Consider the following 18,248-nt stretch of genomic DNA (forward strand, 5'->3'; position numbering starts at 1 on the left):
AATGCACTCATCCATTTTTGTGTAGTTATAAATTTGATAGCTCAGATCCCCATCCATCTCCATTTAGACACGGCTGTGGAGTGTACCATGGTGAAGCCATGGAGAGCAAGAAGCTCTCATCCCTGAGCAAGGAAACCTATACTAAGAGAAATAAATAGTTTGCCATTCCTGACCCCATTCTGAAACCACTAGTTGCTAAACTGTCTCTTGTCCTCAAATTACTAAAGCCACTGTATCCGTATGACAGTCAGACATGCACCCAAAGCAGCCCACAGATTTCTTAGCACATATATCCATTAATGCTCACACTCACTACCCCTTTGTGTAAAGGTAATAATGATTTATTGAGATTAGGTAATAATGCTCCCCTGCTTTAAATTAACAAATAAGACCTGCTAGTTCAGTACTGATATAGTGTAAATATACAGTATAAAACCTCACTCCTCATCTTTGAACTTACAGACCTAAAACTCTTTCTTGGAAACCAGTCGGAGTCACATATATCATATTTAGAAAGGATGTTTAGACACAAGTGTGCTATGTGGCGCCTCTCCCCTACTGCTGCTAGCTATACATTTGCTTACAGGAAATGCTACACTTTCTCAGTGGGTTTGAATGCTGTAAAGTACACTGGGGCATCCAAGGTGCTGGCTTTGGGTTTTGGTGGTGGCAAAGATGATATCCCTCTATGAATTTGCTAGATTCAGAGGCTGCCTGTTGATACATGTAGCTGATACCTCTGTCAACAGTCTACAACAGCTGTTCAGGGGGCCTCTGACCTGAGCTATAGCGTAATCGGAGTTGTTGGTTGCCTGCATGCCCTCGTTCCCGCTGATCCCCACTCCAACGTGTGCGGTCTGGATCATTCCAACATCGTTGGCACCGTCTCCAATGGCCAGGGTGATGGCATTGACATGTTTCTTTACCATGTCTACAATTTCAGATTTCTGCAGTGGAGATACTCTGAAAAGAAGAAGCAAAAAAAAAAACATCAGTGACTACTGTGAAGTTACAAATTATGCTGCTCTTTCTGACATGACAGCTGTAAACCAGATTTAGACCTAACCAAACCACTGTACTTGGAAAGTGACCTAGTTCAAATTAATATGTATTGCAGATGTTAAACAATGTGCTTAAACAACTATGATACAAAGTGACTGCTTTCCACAAGGGTTTCCCTAGCTAACATTCTATTTTCTACTTTACTGCTTTTTTCCAGCAATCCTATACTAAATAGAACAGGTTTGAACACAATCCAGCTTTTCAGGCTTCTATGACTTGCTAAGAGTCATAGTTCACAACAGCTGGAGAGATGCTCTTTGACCATGCAATGGATTCAGTGGTATATCTCTCTTCTCAGCAAATAGCATGACTCTTTTGGAGTCTGCAGGCACAAAAGGTATACAGTAGGAATTCAGCTGTTACAGTGACTTAAATGTTTTTATAGCCTATTTATATTTATAAATATCAGGGTCATGGTATATCTAGTAGTACTTTGTTACATTCCACTGCTCTTGTTCTGTACTATACAAAACCTCTTCAACATTACAGAACAAGTCCAGTCGAATGTGACTACTACTATTAGAAATAATACAATAGACCAGTAGGGGTCAACGTTGTTGATACAGCAAGCCTCAAGCGCAGCCCCTGACATAATCAAAGGGCCACACATGATATTTAGTAAAAGTAATGAATCAAAAAGCTGGCAGAGATGGCAGACATACAACTGGAGATGATCAGAGACTATGGACATGCTACAAGAAATAGTCAGAGACTACGGAATATGCTGTACGTGTTTGAGAATATGCTTAAGGGAACATAGTTAGGAATCACATTACATGAAACTATGCTATTACAGAGCAATAAAGAAACACAGACTACTGTCCTCGAAGGCCACACAGAAAGTCTCAAAGGGCCACATGTTGGACACCAGAACAATGGATGGTTACTATGCCAAACCTAAATTTGGGAAAAGCCATAAACCCAGAGCAGCAAAACAGCTAGAATGTGACACTTCTGCCTCTACAAAGCAAGATGCACGTTCCAGGATCCACAGCCAATGATGCATACTGTTCCCTCCATGATGGCTGATTTTCAAAAGGGGTTCAGGCGTCAAAGGGCTTGGTGCACATGGAGATATGCTGTCCTAAAATGTTTATTTTAACAATGAAGCTTGAGTAGATCAGGGGCATATCTTAAAGTCTATGTAAACTCCAGCAATTATTTCCGTTTTGTTAGTTTTCAAGTAAATGTAAACCCTAGAAATGAACTTTTCTTTTTTGCTCCTTTTTGGTCTGTTAAATGTACCATTGCACGTGTTATGATTTATCAGTTTAATAAATGCACAAGGATATCTGTTGATACTGGCATAAATCTTCCTTTGCTATACTCTGATTAGTCAGCATGGTTTACAGCTGTCTCTGTGGACTACAAAACTCTTCACTTCATGTTATAGAGAAGTGGAAGTTTTCTATAGTCCTGTCCTAGGGTCACCCTTGGTCACCATACAAAAAAATGCATGTATCTACAGACACACTTTGATAGTGATACATTTATAAATTTTCAGGAAAAGTTAACACTCCACTATAATTTTCAGTCTGCACATCATATATCACATACCTAAGAATACTAAGCTTACATTGCTTTTTATGGTGTCCTGAGGTGTCACATTGACTCTTTTCATTTGCTAGATGCACCTAAAGCTAGAACCTAAAAAGACTCTCAGGTGACTCTTGTCTTCAATAGAGTGTCAGTATACTTGAAATGTACATAAGCATCATCTGGAATAGGAGAAAAAATATATCGCTTTGAGGCCTCTAAGAATTACACCCACAGATGGTCAGCTAGTTACTTTACCACCACTGTGGTAACAGCCTCTGTGCCAATTTCTTCTTGCAGAAAATATATGGCTCCGGCGTCTAATGTGAAAGCGTCTGACTTCATACTAAAATTAAAATCTAACACTGAATGTTTTGCTTTACTAATGAGCATCAAATATGTGTTCCTTTATAAAAATGACTCATACAATGCAATTTATCAGTTTAAGTTCAACTTTTTCCCAGCAACCTGAAGTGAGAGCTGCATTCTTCACTAATACGTCACCTCCTGTAAGTGTTCTGGGAAAATACAGATATAGAAAGCTCTATGCTCTGTAACTATAAATTATAAACCATAGCCATGGCTACATTACTGGGAATCCCCACCAGTCTTCAGATAAAATATCTGGAATTCTTTGATTTCAAGTAATCCCTTCAACTTAAAATTCTGCAAAAACAGCAATCCTTCTACTCAGCAATGCTGTATTAATAGTGGGCACACCTATAGATCGTGTTTGTATTTTGGAGGAACAGTCACAACTGTTGGACCCCAATAAGGAAATCCTCAGAAAAACCATGTTCACATCTGGTGAGGCGTTGGTCTGACGTTGCTTAATTGTCCCCATTTATTTTTCTGATAACATTTTAAGAGGAATGTGACTTGAAATGATATACACTGAAGGAAATAAATATTTGATACTCTGCTGATTTTGAATGTTTGCCCACTCACAAAGAAATGATCAGTCTAAAAATCGATTGGTAGGTGTATTGTAACACCAAGAGACAGAATAGCAACATAAAATTTAAAAGAAATGCATGTCTAACAAATGATGCACTGATTTGTATGTTCATGAGGGAAATAAGTATTTGATCCCCTTCACAAAACATGACTTAGTACTTGGTGGCAAATCCCTTGTTGGCAATCACAGAGGTCAGACGTTTCCCGTAGTTGGCCACCTGGTTTGCACACATCTCAGGAGGGATTTTGGCCCACTCCTCTTGGCAGATCCTCTCCAAGTCTTTAAGGTTTGGTGGCTGATGTTTGGCAACTCAAACTTCCAGCTCCCTTCACAGATTTTCAATTGGATTAAGGTCTGGAGACTGGCAAGGCCACTCCAGGACCTTAATGTGCTTCTTCTTGAGCCACTCCTTTGTGTTTTGGGTCATTTTCATGCTGGAACACCCATCCATGACCCATTTTCAATGCCCTGGCTGAGGGAAGAAGGTTCTCACCCAAGATTTGATGGTACATTACCCCGTCCATCGTCCCTTTGATGCGGTGCAGTTGTTCTGTCCCCTTAGCAGAAAAACACCCCCAAAGCAGAATGTTTCCACCACCATGTTTTTGTTTTTTTTTTGTATTTCAATGTTTTATTAATTTATAAACCGTTTAAGCCAGGAGCAACAAAACACGCCCATGCAGGGGCTATCAATTGCACATAAAATTTAAAAAAAAAAACGTGCTCGAACACCAACAGAGCAAAAAGTGTGCCCACGCAGGGGCTATCAATGGCACATAAATTACAAAAACATTAGTATAACACCAACAGTAACTCAAACTAAAGTCAGCTATCCACTGCCACACTGAAAACAAACAGAAAAAGAAAAGGAAAAAGGAGTACAAAGGGAAAAAGATAAGACCAAGAGCAGGAGTCCGAGAACACCAATGCTGAGCGACATCACAACCCCAGACTAGCCAGGCGGAGCGTTGGAAAGGCATATTGCAACCACGACTCCCATATTTTCAAGAATTTCCATTTGGAGTCGTTACAGATACTCAACATCTGTTCATTGAGCATCATAGTGGTCATATGGTCCCGCACCCCCTGAAGAGGGACAAACGGCCACCACCATATTTGACAGTTGGGTGGTGTTCTTGGGGTCATAGGCAACATTCCTCCTCCTCCAAACACGGCGAAGTGAGTTGATGCCAAAGAGCTCGATTTTGGTCTCATCTGACCACAACACTTTCAACCAGTCCTCCTCTGCATCATTCAGATGTTCAGTGGCAAACTTCAGACACGCCTGGACATGTGTTTTCTTGAGCAGAGGGACCTTGCGGGTACTTCAGGATTTCAATCTTTGTCGGTGTTGTGTGTTACCAATTGTTTTCTTGGTGACTGTGGTCCCAGCTGCCTGGAGATCATTGACAAGATCCTCACGTGTAGTTCTGGGATGATTCCTCAATGTTCTCATGATCATTGACACTCCACGAGGTGAGATCTTGCATGGTGCACCAGACCTAGAGAGACTGACAGTTGTTTTGGCGATAGTTTGGTAGCCCAGTCCAGCCTTGTGTAGGTCTACAATCTTGTCCCTGACATCCTTGGACAGCTCTTTGGTCTTTGCCATGGTGGAGAGTTTGGAATCTGATTGTTTGATTGTGCCTGTGGACAGGTGTCTTTTATACAGGTAACAAAATGAGATTAACAGCACTCCCTTTAAGAGACTGCTACTAATCTCAGCTTGTTACCTGTATGAAAGACACATGGTAGCCAGAAATCCTGCTGAATGATAGGGGATCAAATACTTATTTCCCCCATGAACATGCAAATCAGTGCATAATTTGTTAGACATGCATTTCTTTTGAATTTTTTGTTGCGATTCTGTCTCTCAGTGTTACAATACACCTACCATTCTATTTTTAGACTGATCATTTCTTTGTGAGTGGGCAAACAAATCAAAATCAGCAGGGGATCAAATACTTATTTCCTTCACTGTAAACACACATTGTTTAATTTACATTATCCTTTCTATTTCTGTATGTGGATGATAGCACTGTAATTATTTTAATAACATTTTAAAAAGTACCTTTTTTATAATCAATATACAGCTGTCACATGACCCAGCATTTTCACAGCCAGTCTTTAGGAAAACAAAATTAGAAGGAGCTTCTAGTCCTCTGCTGCTGGTCACATGTTTAAGATAAAAAAAAACAGCCTTTGGAATACAGAGTAAAAATAAATAAATAAATGTGATAGGGAGGAAATGCTCAGCAGTTAAACTCACTGAAAACTGAGCATGGGCAGAGCTGCCAACACTGTTCTGCAAAATCCCTACCTGCACTGGGGACACAGACAGAAGGAGGAGATAGAGAACAGCAGGCCCAACCAGGTTTTTTGCAGAAAACAGAAAATTAATCTCACAGTGACTGAGTGAGTATGAACAGCATGTAATACAGAATGTATTGATAGTATTTCATGATGTGGGTTTAGTCACACTTTAAGTCAGGCATGAATGTGTATATCTATCTATCTATCTATATATATATATATATATATATATATATATATATATATATATATACACACTATATTGCCAAAAGTATTGGGATGCCTGCCTTTACACACACATGAACTTTAATGGCTTCCTAGTCTGTAGGGTTCAATATTGATTTGGCCCACCCTTTGCAGCTATAACAGATTCAACTCTTCTGGGAAGGCTGTTCACAAGGTTTAGGAGTATGTCTATGGGAATGTTTGACCATTCTTCCAGAAGCGCATTTGTAAAGATCAGGCACTGATGTTGGATGAGAAGGCCTGGCTCGCAGTCTCAGCTCTAATTCATCCCAAAGGTGTTCTATCGGGTTGAGGTCAGAACTCTGTGCAGGCCAGTCAAGTTCCTCCACCTCATACTTGTTCATTCATGTCTTTATGGACCTTGCTTTGTACACTGATAGGTGTGGTTTGTTTTCTCTCCTACAGGTGATGCTCAAACCAACTGGCACATCATCCTGGAGAGGTAGTCCTAGAGAAACAGCGTTTCTCTATATTTTCCTGGGTCAATGAAGCAGTGTTCAGGTTGGCTGTGGTGCTCTCATGTGACCCTCAGTGGCCATCTTGGCTCAGCAGGGTCTATTTAAAGCATAAGTTCACCTTTCAACAAAAAATTATGAATGCACATTTTTTTGCAGGTAAAAAAAATGTGCATTTATTATTTTGGTAGTAGGAGCCTGTAAAGCATTGCACCATTGATCAACTGATCGCTGATGTTATGCAGGTCTCCTGCAGACCTATCAGTGTATCAGCTTGCTCGTACCTCGTATGGCCAAGCCGATTCTAACTAACAGAAGGAATCAATGAACTACCACAGCACTCAAAAAACTACAAGCTGACAGCCACTAAGGCTGTCGAGACAGGTGGAGCCCTGCGCAGCCACGGTTTTTTAAAATTGTGACAGATAGCGGGGGAAAGAAAAAGGGAGAAGTTAGGGAAAGGTTCCTGGTGAGGAGGGAAGGATTAGGGACTTGATATCCTGAAAAGGAGCTTCCCTTTTGGGACAGGACTGGCTAGGCCATGCTTCTCCCTCTGAAACAGACACTGTCTGCCTCTCTCTTCCTCTACAGTAGACTACATTGAACTGTGAGTTATTTCCCCATCGGTGCTCTCCCCATCTAGGTGTTTGTAACGTCGGCCTTCTGTTTAATTCAAGTTTCATGTTTTACTGCAACCGGACTGCCCCTGCAAATAGCTAAAACCCAGAAAGTCTCCCTTTTTACAGCAAATGCTAAATATGAACTATGCATATACTGTAATTCAAATTTACCAAAAATTTAATTGTAGTCCTAGATATGATACATACATAAAATATATGTCTAGAAACTTTTAGTAAGTGCTTTTGTATCTAAACTTGCTAATGTCAATTTGTCTAGAAAACCTGTTCAAAAGTGACAAAACTGGTTTCCATATGTATTGGCCATAAACAGCGACACAACATATATAATTGGTACCCAAAGGCTTTGCAATAAAATAAACATTGCTTCCAGCACATTATTAAAAAAAAAGTTTGTATAAACGTGACTTAAAGAGAAACTTCACTTGCATCTGGCTGCACAATTACAGGGATATTAAAAGAAGTAAAGCTTTCAACCCAATTTCACACAGTCCCCTAACTTCTCAGGTGTGAAGTATTTGTTTTCTGAGTGTTGTAACACTAACCACACAATGTTACACGTAGCGCAGGCCAACATCTGAGCCTCGGCAAGCCACTTGCAACTACTTTATCAAAACCAGCCTGAAACAAATTGACTGGGCCGTGGAATAATTACAGCAGAGCCTCTGAAAGTGGAAATGTCATCTTGTAGATTGTGTTATTTTAGAATTCATCTGGAACGCATTTTGGGAGCACTGTCTTGGCACACCTGGAGTTAAGCCTGGCCTTACTTGGCAAATCAGTGCATAGCAAGGCATTTATCAATAGGGAATGATGGTCAAACCAGATACACACACAATGGAAGCTAAGTGCTACAAGGCAGTGAGGGCTATGTGTTACATTATTAGACTTAATAAACTGTGTGATTTTGATCTAACTGAACCCTGGAACACAAAGATAAAATCAGCCTGAAGGAATGTTCCATAGAGCTTGTTCCGGCAAAGAGCTTCAACTGCAGTTTTATTTCACAATGTATCATGGACTGTGTCCTTTAGGGCCATCTGTGTTTTAGCCATGTGCCCGAGTTCTATATTGAATGCTCCTGCTGCTTGTTTAATCTTTTTTTCCTTTTCTCTCTCTTTCTAATGTTCTTAGTTATATTAATTGTTTTTTACCTTTTCTCCTCCTGTTTGGAAGACCCACATTCTTATTGTTGTGATTTCTACACACAGGAAATTAAAAAAAATGGCCATTGGAATCACCCCAATTTTGATTATATTATCAACCTAAACTGACAGCGTAGTGTATGTAGTGTATTCAGTTCAAGGGCCTTTCACTTTTTCTCTGTAGCTCAGCTCCACAGTGGTTGTAACCACTGAGGTTAGTGAGAGCTCATATTAAAGCTTATTTACTGCTTGTTAAGACTGTCTATAACCTTCCATTTGCATTGGACTGAGCTGGGCATCTTTGCCCAATGCAGTCCCACTACATTAACAATACAATCCACCTTGTTTTCTATGAAGCACATTTACACCAAAGCAAAGCAGTACAGCATACAGTACTTTTTTCCAGTGCATTCTGTGACGTAAACTACTGCATTGTAACGCCACTGCAGTGAATAGAACTGAATACATTTCTCAAGACATTTCAATAAAGTTCTTACAAGAAAAAAGGAATAAAGTAAACAATGCGATGTTCCAGTGTAGACTGTGGAGTGGGAGAAGGCCCAGGCAGTAGGCACTCAAAAGGAAAGCACGGCACACACTGCGGTTGAAAATGCAGAGTTATATTGTCACAGCATTCCAGATACAGTAACAGAGTCTTTCCAACAGTATAAGACAAGCGGCAATACTCACAGAGAGAGAGAAATGCACAAAGGCTGACAGCACCTGACACAGGGAGAGGCTTGACAGCAGATGCAGTAAGCAGAACTAGCAGAGAAGTTTTTCAAGGAGCTCTGAGGACAGTCCCTAAGCTGTCCCTCCTCCTCTGGAACCTTTCCCTATGCTAGGCACACTCTCCCTAACAGACAGGTTCCTGTCCCTGACCTAGCCACACTCAAAACGAATGCCAATGCGGTGTGCCAGGGCTTTTTGTTAGCTCTGCCCTCACTAAAGATGGTGGCAGCATCCACCTAGACAGCAGTCCACCCGTTGAAGCGTACGGAGGCTTGAGAGGAATGGGTATTCCTCCTATCCTCCACTCTACCTGCAAAGTGAATGCAACAGCGCCACCTGTGTATGGAGGTCAAACTGCACCTGTCTACAACTGGCTAGGCACAATGGCACTGTTCCTCCCAGCACACACCAACAGTCCTGCATTCAGAGTGGTTTGCTGATGTGAAGGATACCTAAATGATTTTTCTTCATGCAACTATATGAACAGTTTGGCTCTTGCATTCTGCAAATATAAATATCACCAAATTGCAAAAAATATCATCTAATACTTCAGTCCATATTCATATGAATCATAAAGTGCAAAGAAAAAAAACTATATTGAAATGTCCCACACTATTATGTGAGTACAAGGTGGTACATTACCACGTCTGGTATTTCATCATGGACAGCAAGTTAGAACAAACAGCAAACATGAAATTTTCCGTCAAGCTGGGCAAATCTACCACAGAGACATTCAGCAAGTTTATGGCAATGCTGCAATGAGTAGTTTGAGGTCATTTGAGTTGCAAGAGCAGAACATTACTGGAAGACAATGAGAGATCAGGAAGACCTTCAACGAGCTCAACCCCCAAAAATCCCCTCTTCCCAAAGATGATGATCCAGCTCGAAAGTTGCCTTTGTGACAACATTGCGGAGATCCAGCAATTTTCCCAGCTTATGAAGGTAACTGTGCCTACAGCTTTGTGTTGTCACCTGTTGGCGTGTTACAAAACTAGTCACCTCCTATTAAAGTTCCCTGAGGGCGTAGAAGCAGTAACACGTCCAATATATCCAGGTTACGCGGTGACTTCTTTCCGGTTCTGGGGATTGGAATGCCTGCCGATGTGAGTGATATTATTGTACATTTCTTTGAGAGTTTTTAACTTTTTTTTTTTTTATATTCAAATATTTTTATTGAGGTTTCAACATACAAAAGTGATATTTGGTAATCAGTCATATTTGGTTCACATTTGAGAATAACAGTATATAAAAATAAGAACGAAAATGGAAGTGGAGGTTCCCCACCAGGTGACCGGGGAACCTACACGTCCATAAGTTGGTTACATGAGAGGTATGTAACACGTCCAATATATCCAGGTTACGCGGTGACTTCTTTCCAGTTCTGGGGCTGGGGATTGGAATGCCCGCCGATGTGAGTGATATTATTGTACATTTCTTTGAGAGTTTTTAACTTTTTTTTTTTTTTATATTCAAATATTTTTCTTTAGGTTTCAACATACAAAAGTGATATTTGGTAATCAGTCATATTTGGTTCACATTTGAGGATAACAGTATATAAAAATAAGAACGAAAAGGGAAGTGGAGGTTCCCCACCAGGTGGCCGGGGAGCCTACACGTCCATAAGTTGGTTACATGAGAGGTATGTTCCGTATGTTTCACTAGGAAACTAGTGAAACATAAGAATGGGGAGAACATAAGGGTAGTGGAGGAGCAAGGGAATAAATGGAGGGAAGGGAGGGTAAGCACCAACTCAGTGTGGTCAGAGAGTATTGTACTCATTTCTAATAGTAATCATATTATTGAGCAATTAGGGTTATTAAACCATCGCGACCATTGGGTTTTAAATTTGTGGTAGGAGGAATTATAAAGTGCTGTTCTTCTTTCCATCTCGCATTGGAGGTTAAGATCGGATATGAGGCGGGACAAAGAAAGGATTGTGGTGGATCTCCATAGTTTGGTGATGTTAGTTTTTGCGGCTGCTAGGATGTGGATGATAATAGTGCGTACATTGACAGGGAATATGTCTATTCCAATGTGGAGAAGAGCTAGGGCAGGATTTGGAGTAACTAAAGTTCCTGTGAGTGATGAAATGATCTGGAAAACCTTATTCCAATAAGACTTGAGGGATTTACATGCCCAGAGTATGTGAAGGAGTGATCCCTTTTCTCCACAGTGTCTCCAACAGAATTGTGAATTTTGAGGGTAGAATAAGGATAGTTTAGTTGCGGTCAGGTACCATTGGTGTAGGATTTTCAGGTATGTTTCCCAGTGGGAGCTACATTTAGAGGCTTTAAAAGTGATAGTGAATGTTTTTTCCCAAGTGTTTGGGGTTATTGGTTGGGAGAGATTCTTTTCCCAATTGATTAAAGAAGAAGTGTATGTAGTGAATTGTATTTCGGCAATGAGTGAATAGAAAGGATAGAAAGTCAAAATTCCTTTCTTAGGGTACTGTGTCCTTTGGAAGAATTGCTGTGCAGTTGCAGGAATTTCTATTTCAGGTGATATATGTGTTTTGGAAATGGAGTGGGCTATTCGTATATAAGTATATTGTTCTTTGTCGGGAAGATGAAATTTCTTTTGGACAACGGAGAATGAGTCCAGTTTATGGTTTGTGTAAATATCTTGGATGTGGAGTATACCAAGGCTGCTCCATGGTAATATGTTTAAGTGAGGAGTGAGGAAGTGTAGGGATGAAAAGTTTTTAACTTTTTAATAAGTACTACACTATAAGGCTATTTTTTTTCTGGTACACATTGATCATTTGCTGAGGGAGAGCTGTATACCACTCCATAGAAAGAGAAGTAACCAATTGGGAGCTGTACCTGGATCTTTGGATAATAGCACACATGACCTTCCATTTTAAAAAGGGGGTATAGATCTGTAGTGAGTACAGTGGAGTGTCACACGTGGTGGAGCACTGAAGTAACCAAATAGGATGAAGAGGAATAAATAAGCGCTCTATGTGGCACTTTAATACTCACAATATAGTTTCTTTCTGTGCACTTCATGATTTAGATATGAATATGGACTGGAATATTAGATAATGCTGTCAGCAACTTGGAGAAATTATATTTGCAGAGTGCAAGTGCCAAGTTTTGTTTATATAGCTGCAATATAGTGGAATACACTAAGGCTCCATTCACACTAGGGCTTTTCAAATCGTGGAACCTTTTTTGAGCGTTGCGCGTCCTGCAATTTTGTTTGCGCGATCGCGGCGCATTTGCCACGCAAAAATACCCTTTGTTTTCAAGTGTCATTGAAATGAATGGCACCTGAACACGCAATTGCGCGTTTTCACACTTTCACAGCGCATTTTCAATGCTCAGCGATTCTGCCTGCGATTTGAAAAGCAATAGTGTGAATGAAGCCTTAAAGGGGCAGTGGCACATTTATTTATTTAATAACACATATCATTTTAGGACTTAGGTAATTTAAGAAGTAGATGCCAACTATTAGAATTTAGTTGAAATGATTTTACTTGTTGCTGGGAATTGTCATTTAACCTCTTTGCACCGGCTGAACGCAAATGTACGGCCTCCCGGTGTATGAGCCTAGATGCCGAGTGGCTGCACATTTGAGTTCTATTAAAAAAAAACATGTGCTGAGAGCGCGTGCCCTGCGCGGTCCCAGCACACATGTCCGGTACTCACGGAAAGGCCCTGATCTCCTCTTTCGATCGGGACCTTTCCCGATAATGTGACAGCTGTCACGGCGGTTACATGACCCTAAACCCCGCCTCCCTCCCTCCCGCTTCTTAAACCCTTAAAGGGCCGGGAGGTGCCAGCACCAAGGGGATTACTTAATGTTACTAAACCCAGGACCCTTCATTCACTATATCTGGTCTTCCACAGTACACAGAACATGGAAGTGCAATTATTTTAGTAGAAATAAACTGCTAAATACCTTTGTTTATCAAAAGTTAGAGCAGTCTTGTGACTTCCATCAGTGTCCAGCAGAGCACATGTTAAAGCTTGTAGGAGGAGTTTTAATTTTGTTCTAGGAGGATGCAGAACCCCTGACCTCAGTCTGGATAGTGCTAATTGACCCTGTTCTGATCACATGCACCCTTCCAAGAAAGAAAAACTTCTCTAGCAATACACACCAACCTGAGCATGTGCAGAGTGACTACACACCATATGTCTTATCAGGAGAGGAAAAAGGGAAGAAGGGGAGGATCAGAGAAGTCAGGATCAAACAGCCTTTTTACACAATGCAGACGATTAACCCCTGAGATTCCACAGTGAGTATAACAAGCATGCTTTACTGCATATACAGACTGATTTTACTGTTGTGGGTTTAGTAACACTTTAAATACATGAAATCTAGCTGCATAAAAAGTACTCCATGAATTCCACTTCGGGAGCAAAGCAATCCCTGAAAGTTGTTTTGAAATTTTGGCAAGTGTACAAATATTATTTATGTCTGCATCCTTACCCTGAGCTGATCCTGTGTGTGACCAATAAATACCTAGCGCATTATCGTTGCTCACTGTAACATTGATTGCCTGTTAGAGCCCAAAGATCTCCTTGAGGCAGCTTGCGAAGTAAGCACACGTGCCATTGTGTTTAGGAAACCGGCTCTGGAAAGTGTACATAGCAAAAAGGCTTGTTTTAATTGTGCCTCACAGCAAAAATATTGGTTTTATTGCTGTCCAAAAACGTGCCTGAAATCTTTCAACTGTTTATACGATGTCTATGAGCGTGAAGCTGTATAGTTCACATATACCATATACTACAATAAAACAAGAGGCAAACCTAAACTCCAGATACATAGATTTCTGGCAAACGTGACATCAACACAGAGGTTAATCCAAAGCACATTCTTTCGTAAACCAAAGTCAAACTTAAGTCATTGGACACTTTTGCAGTAAAAATAAATGGCCTCACACATATGTCAGCAAAAAACGAATGCAAAACTCAAATTGAATCTGTCACATTTGAAGCAAGATCATGTCTGTTGTGAGAGCAGACTGAAACAATTTAGAAATCACTTTCACATTTTAAAGGAAAACTCCAATTTTGTTAAGAAATTGGTACAACGCATATAATTGCAACACAAGTCATTTTGTAATTCAATAATATCAAAAATTACCTTCCCTGCAAGAGTCTGTCGACACAAAAAGGATATTTCAGTTTTGGGAGCTTCTGGTGAGTAAAACCACCTGACAGGTTTTTTTAATCTCCAGGGGACTTGATGAAATTTTTATGTTTGGGTTCCTTGGTGTGTACATCTTTTGGTGATGTTCAATGAGGGGTTGAGGTGTGAGACTGTCAATGAGGGGTGCAACATTTTATATAACGCAGGACTCGACAAATCCCAGGTGCCAGGTCGCCATGGCGACTAGAAATTGCATCCTGCGTTCACACACTGCTTCCAATTGACTTCAATGCAAAATCACCTCCCATTGACTTCAATGCAAAATCGCCTCCCATTGACTTCAATGCAAAAACTCTTTGTCAATAGCAATCCTATGTGAACACTTATCTCTGCATGCCACTCTATCACTTGCAAGTCTGGAACGCACCACTATAAACTCGCACAGGACCCTTTTCGTAATGGAACTCAGAACACAATGCGTGTGGATCGCATCTGTGTGAACCATCTCAATAGAAACCCATAATATCTAGCCTGTCATGTGAATCTGTCAGTTTGGAAACATATCCAGAATCACATATGTGTGAACCAGGGTGACTCCATTCACACTTGGGCATTTTAGGATCGTGGCAAAATCGCTGTGATCGCAAGATGCAGGCTTAGGTACCATTATTTTTAATAGCACCTAAATCATGGTGCCGTTTTGCCGTAATTGTCGTGTGACAAATTGCATCGCGTGAAGCTTGTCGCCCCAAAAGTTGCCTTGCCCTGGGCGCTGACAACCCCTACTATGCTAAAAAGAAAAAAAAACAAACAACTGGCTCCTAACTTTTTTTTAGCTGGCTCCTAGATTCAAAACAAATTTGTCAAGCCCTGATATAATGCAATGCAAAAGAAAAGATGGAATATACATCAGTGGGAGGGAACAAACAAAACTTCACAAAAAGAATATTGGGGAACTGGAGAAAGTACAGAGAAGGGCAACCAAACTGATACGAGGCATGGAGGAGATCAGCCTTCAGGAACTGAATTTATTCTCTCTTGAGAAGAGGAGATTAAGGGGGGATATGATCAACATGTATAAATACATCAGTGGTTCATATAGTGAACTCGGTGTAGAGTTATTCACCCTGAGGTCATCACAGAGGACAAGGGAGCACTCTGTACGTCTGGAGGAAAAGAAATGTAATCTCCAAACACGGAAAGGTTTCTTCACTGTAAGAGCTGTGAAAATGTTGAACAGACTCCTTCAAGAGTTGGGTCTGGCCAACTCAGTGGATTGCTTTAAAAAAGGCCTGGATTCTTTCTTGGATACACATAATATTACTGGATACAACATTTTTATGTAAAGTTGATCCAGGGAACATCCGACTGCCTCTCGGGGGATCAGGAAGGAATATTTTTCCCTGCAGGAGCAAAGTGGATCATGCTTTGCTGGGGTTTTTTTTGTCTTCCTCTGGATCAACTGTGGGTATAGGATTCGATTAGCTTTTTTTAAGTTATTTTGATTTTTTAAATTATTTTTACACTCTCCCTTTCATTTTTTTTTCTTTTTGATAACTTTTAATGCTATCACAGGGAATGCAAATATCCCCTATAACTTCAATGGGCACTGTCATATATTCTTTTTTGAGAAATCTGGGTTCTATCAGACTCTAGATCTCTCCTCTGCCCTTATATTATCTAATCAAACCAAGATCGGTGTGATCAGATGCTTTCCCAATTTACAAATGGTGCTGTTTATATCCTGAGAAACTGAAGTGATGAAATGCTCACAGCTTCTGATTTCTTAGACTATAGAGATGATTGGCACCATTCCTGTCTCCTATCAGCTCTATGGTCAGCTGGCAGAAACACCGGCTGCATTTCCAGGTTCCCCCCGATGTCACGGGACTGCCCAAGAAAGCCGTGGAAGGCAGCGGGGGGGGGGGGGGGAGCATTGTCTCCTGCTGCTTGTAAAAGTAATCCTGCAGCTAATTAGCCACCATTCGAAGTCCAGTGATGTACCAGTACATCGCTGGTCCTTGTTGTGTATATATGCTATGTTCATTTTTTTTTAATGCAGCCTGTGGGCTGAATGAAAAAAAGAGAAGAAATTTCTGCCAGAAAAAATGTGTGGTATCCCCACCATTAGAATATACCGCCAACTTCTAATGGTGGGCACACATTAGGTCACACAGTGCCACATGCGTCAATTCCAGATTGTATAAATGTCTAAATAGAGGCATGCTTGAATAAAAATTGTCCACGAATAAGTGGTACCCCATATGGAAAAAGGATGACAACCAAGTCCCAAACTATCTTGCCACTGGTCCCCATGTAGTCTGGGCACCGGGGGGGATTTTTTCCCTTGTAAATCCTAAACTGATGTATAGCCTGTTGCCCGCTCACAGGTGATATACATCTTGACCCCATATCTGGCACACTTGCTGGGGAGAAATTGTTTGAATGCAAGGCAGACAGAAAAATTACTGAGGGACTCATAAATGCAGATGTTTTGCTGGGAAGTATAGACATCTGCAAATTTTTGGTTAAGGTGATTTACAAGGGGAATTTTGTGGAGCCGGTCAAATTCAAGGTCACCCCAAGGATGACAGAGTGTGTTCTCGTTGAAATGCATAAAACACATTATACTCTCATATCTATGCCTGGCCATGGCAGCAGAAACACGGGCCTATGATGAATCAAATCTGTGGATCAATACAACTGCAATTCATTTTCTTAGTAATGCCCATGTTAAAGGTTAGGCCCCAAAAAAATTAAATTTTGTAAACTGTAATGTGTTTCCATGCGAATGGTCTGGCAAGGTTTTGAATTTGCGTTGGCGGTGATAAATTGTTGTGCATATAAATTGCTTTGATCCACAATCAATGCATACAGATCTTCCATGAAAAATAGCTCAAAAAAATCAAGGGGAGTAGTTAACTTTGCTGTTTCCACCTGAATTCCGGGTTGAGCAGTGAATGGGGGAAGTACAGGTGCTGCAGAATATGTGGGCTGCCAATCGGGATTTGAAAGCACATCCAGATGGATACTAAGGGCTCTACAGGCCTGTGTGCGAATTCTTGGTGGTTGCAGGACAATACTTGTGCTCGCCACCGCACCAGCTTGTACTGCACTTATGAGACTCACCACCTCACCAAGTGATACTGCAGTGCTGGTATGTAAAAGACCAGGATGTACTAGGCCGCTGGTGCTCGCCAGTTCACCAAAAGGTAGAGTGGCACTAGTACTGGCAATCTGCTGCATATGAGAGTCATCAAAATTTACCGGCAAGTGCTAGCAGAGATCAGGCCTGATTCTGCGAATACTGCAGTTTTGTGTGCAATGTATCAAGTGATAGTGACCTACTGACACTGCACTTGGTGGGGGAGAAAGGAGGAGTAAGTGCAGGGGCTAAACGCAGGTGCTGGCAGGTGCCGGAGCTGATCCCACTAACACTGAGTTTTTGGGGACACTATATTAATGTGAACGCTGCCGTTCAGACACTATACTAGCAATGGAGGCTTATTGTGTATGAGCGTGTTCCTGGCAATCAAGGGGTTAAATGTGATGACTGGTATACTGACGGGCAATCTGAAGCTATCTGAAAACCAGGGGAGCACGAATCACATATATATATATATATATATATATATATATATATACAGTCATGGCCGAAATTGTTGGCACCCTTGATATTTTTCCTGAAAATCAAGTATTTCACACAAAAAAGGTATTGCATTAACACATGTTTTGCTATACACATGTTTATTCCCTTTGTATGTATTGGAACAAATATAAAACAGAGGCAGAAAAGCAAATATGACATAATGTCACACAAAACCCCAAAAATGGGCTGGACAAAAGTATTGGCACCCTTAACTTAATATTTGGTTGCACACCCTTTGGAAAACATAACTGAAATCAGTCGCTTCCTATAACCATCAATAAGCTTCTGACACCTCTCACCCGGAATTTTGGACCACTCTTCCTTTGCAAACAGCTCCAGGTCTCTCTTATTGGAAGGACACCTTTTCCCAACAGCAATTTTAAGATCTCTCCACAGGTGTTCAATGGGATTTAGATC

The 18,248-nt window shown here is 40.9% G+C and overlaps 1 protein-coding gene across 1 annotated transcript in view; it reads right to left on the reverse strand.

Annotated features, from left to right (window-relative positions):
* Positions 1 to 18,248, reverse strand: part of ATP8A2 (ATPase phospholipid transporting 8A2) — an 870,132-nt gene that overhangs the window by 372,146 nt on the left and 479,738 nt on the right. Inside the window, exon 26 of the mRNA XM_089685820.1 lies at positions 780 to 963. Within this exon, the coding sequence (XP_089541946.1) occupies positions 780 to 963 (184 nt within the window). The remainder of the gene's footprint in view (positions 1 to 779; positions 964 to 18,248) is intronic.

Source organism: Staurois parvus, unplaced genomic scaffold (assembly GCF_062004578.1).
Source record: "Staurois parvus isolate SC_StPar_1 unplaced genomic scaffold, SC_StPar_1.0 ptg000387l, whole genome shotgun sequence".
NCBI lineage: Eukaryota > Metazoa > Chordata > Amphibia > Anura > Ranidae > Staurois > Staurois parvus.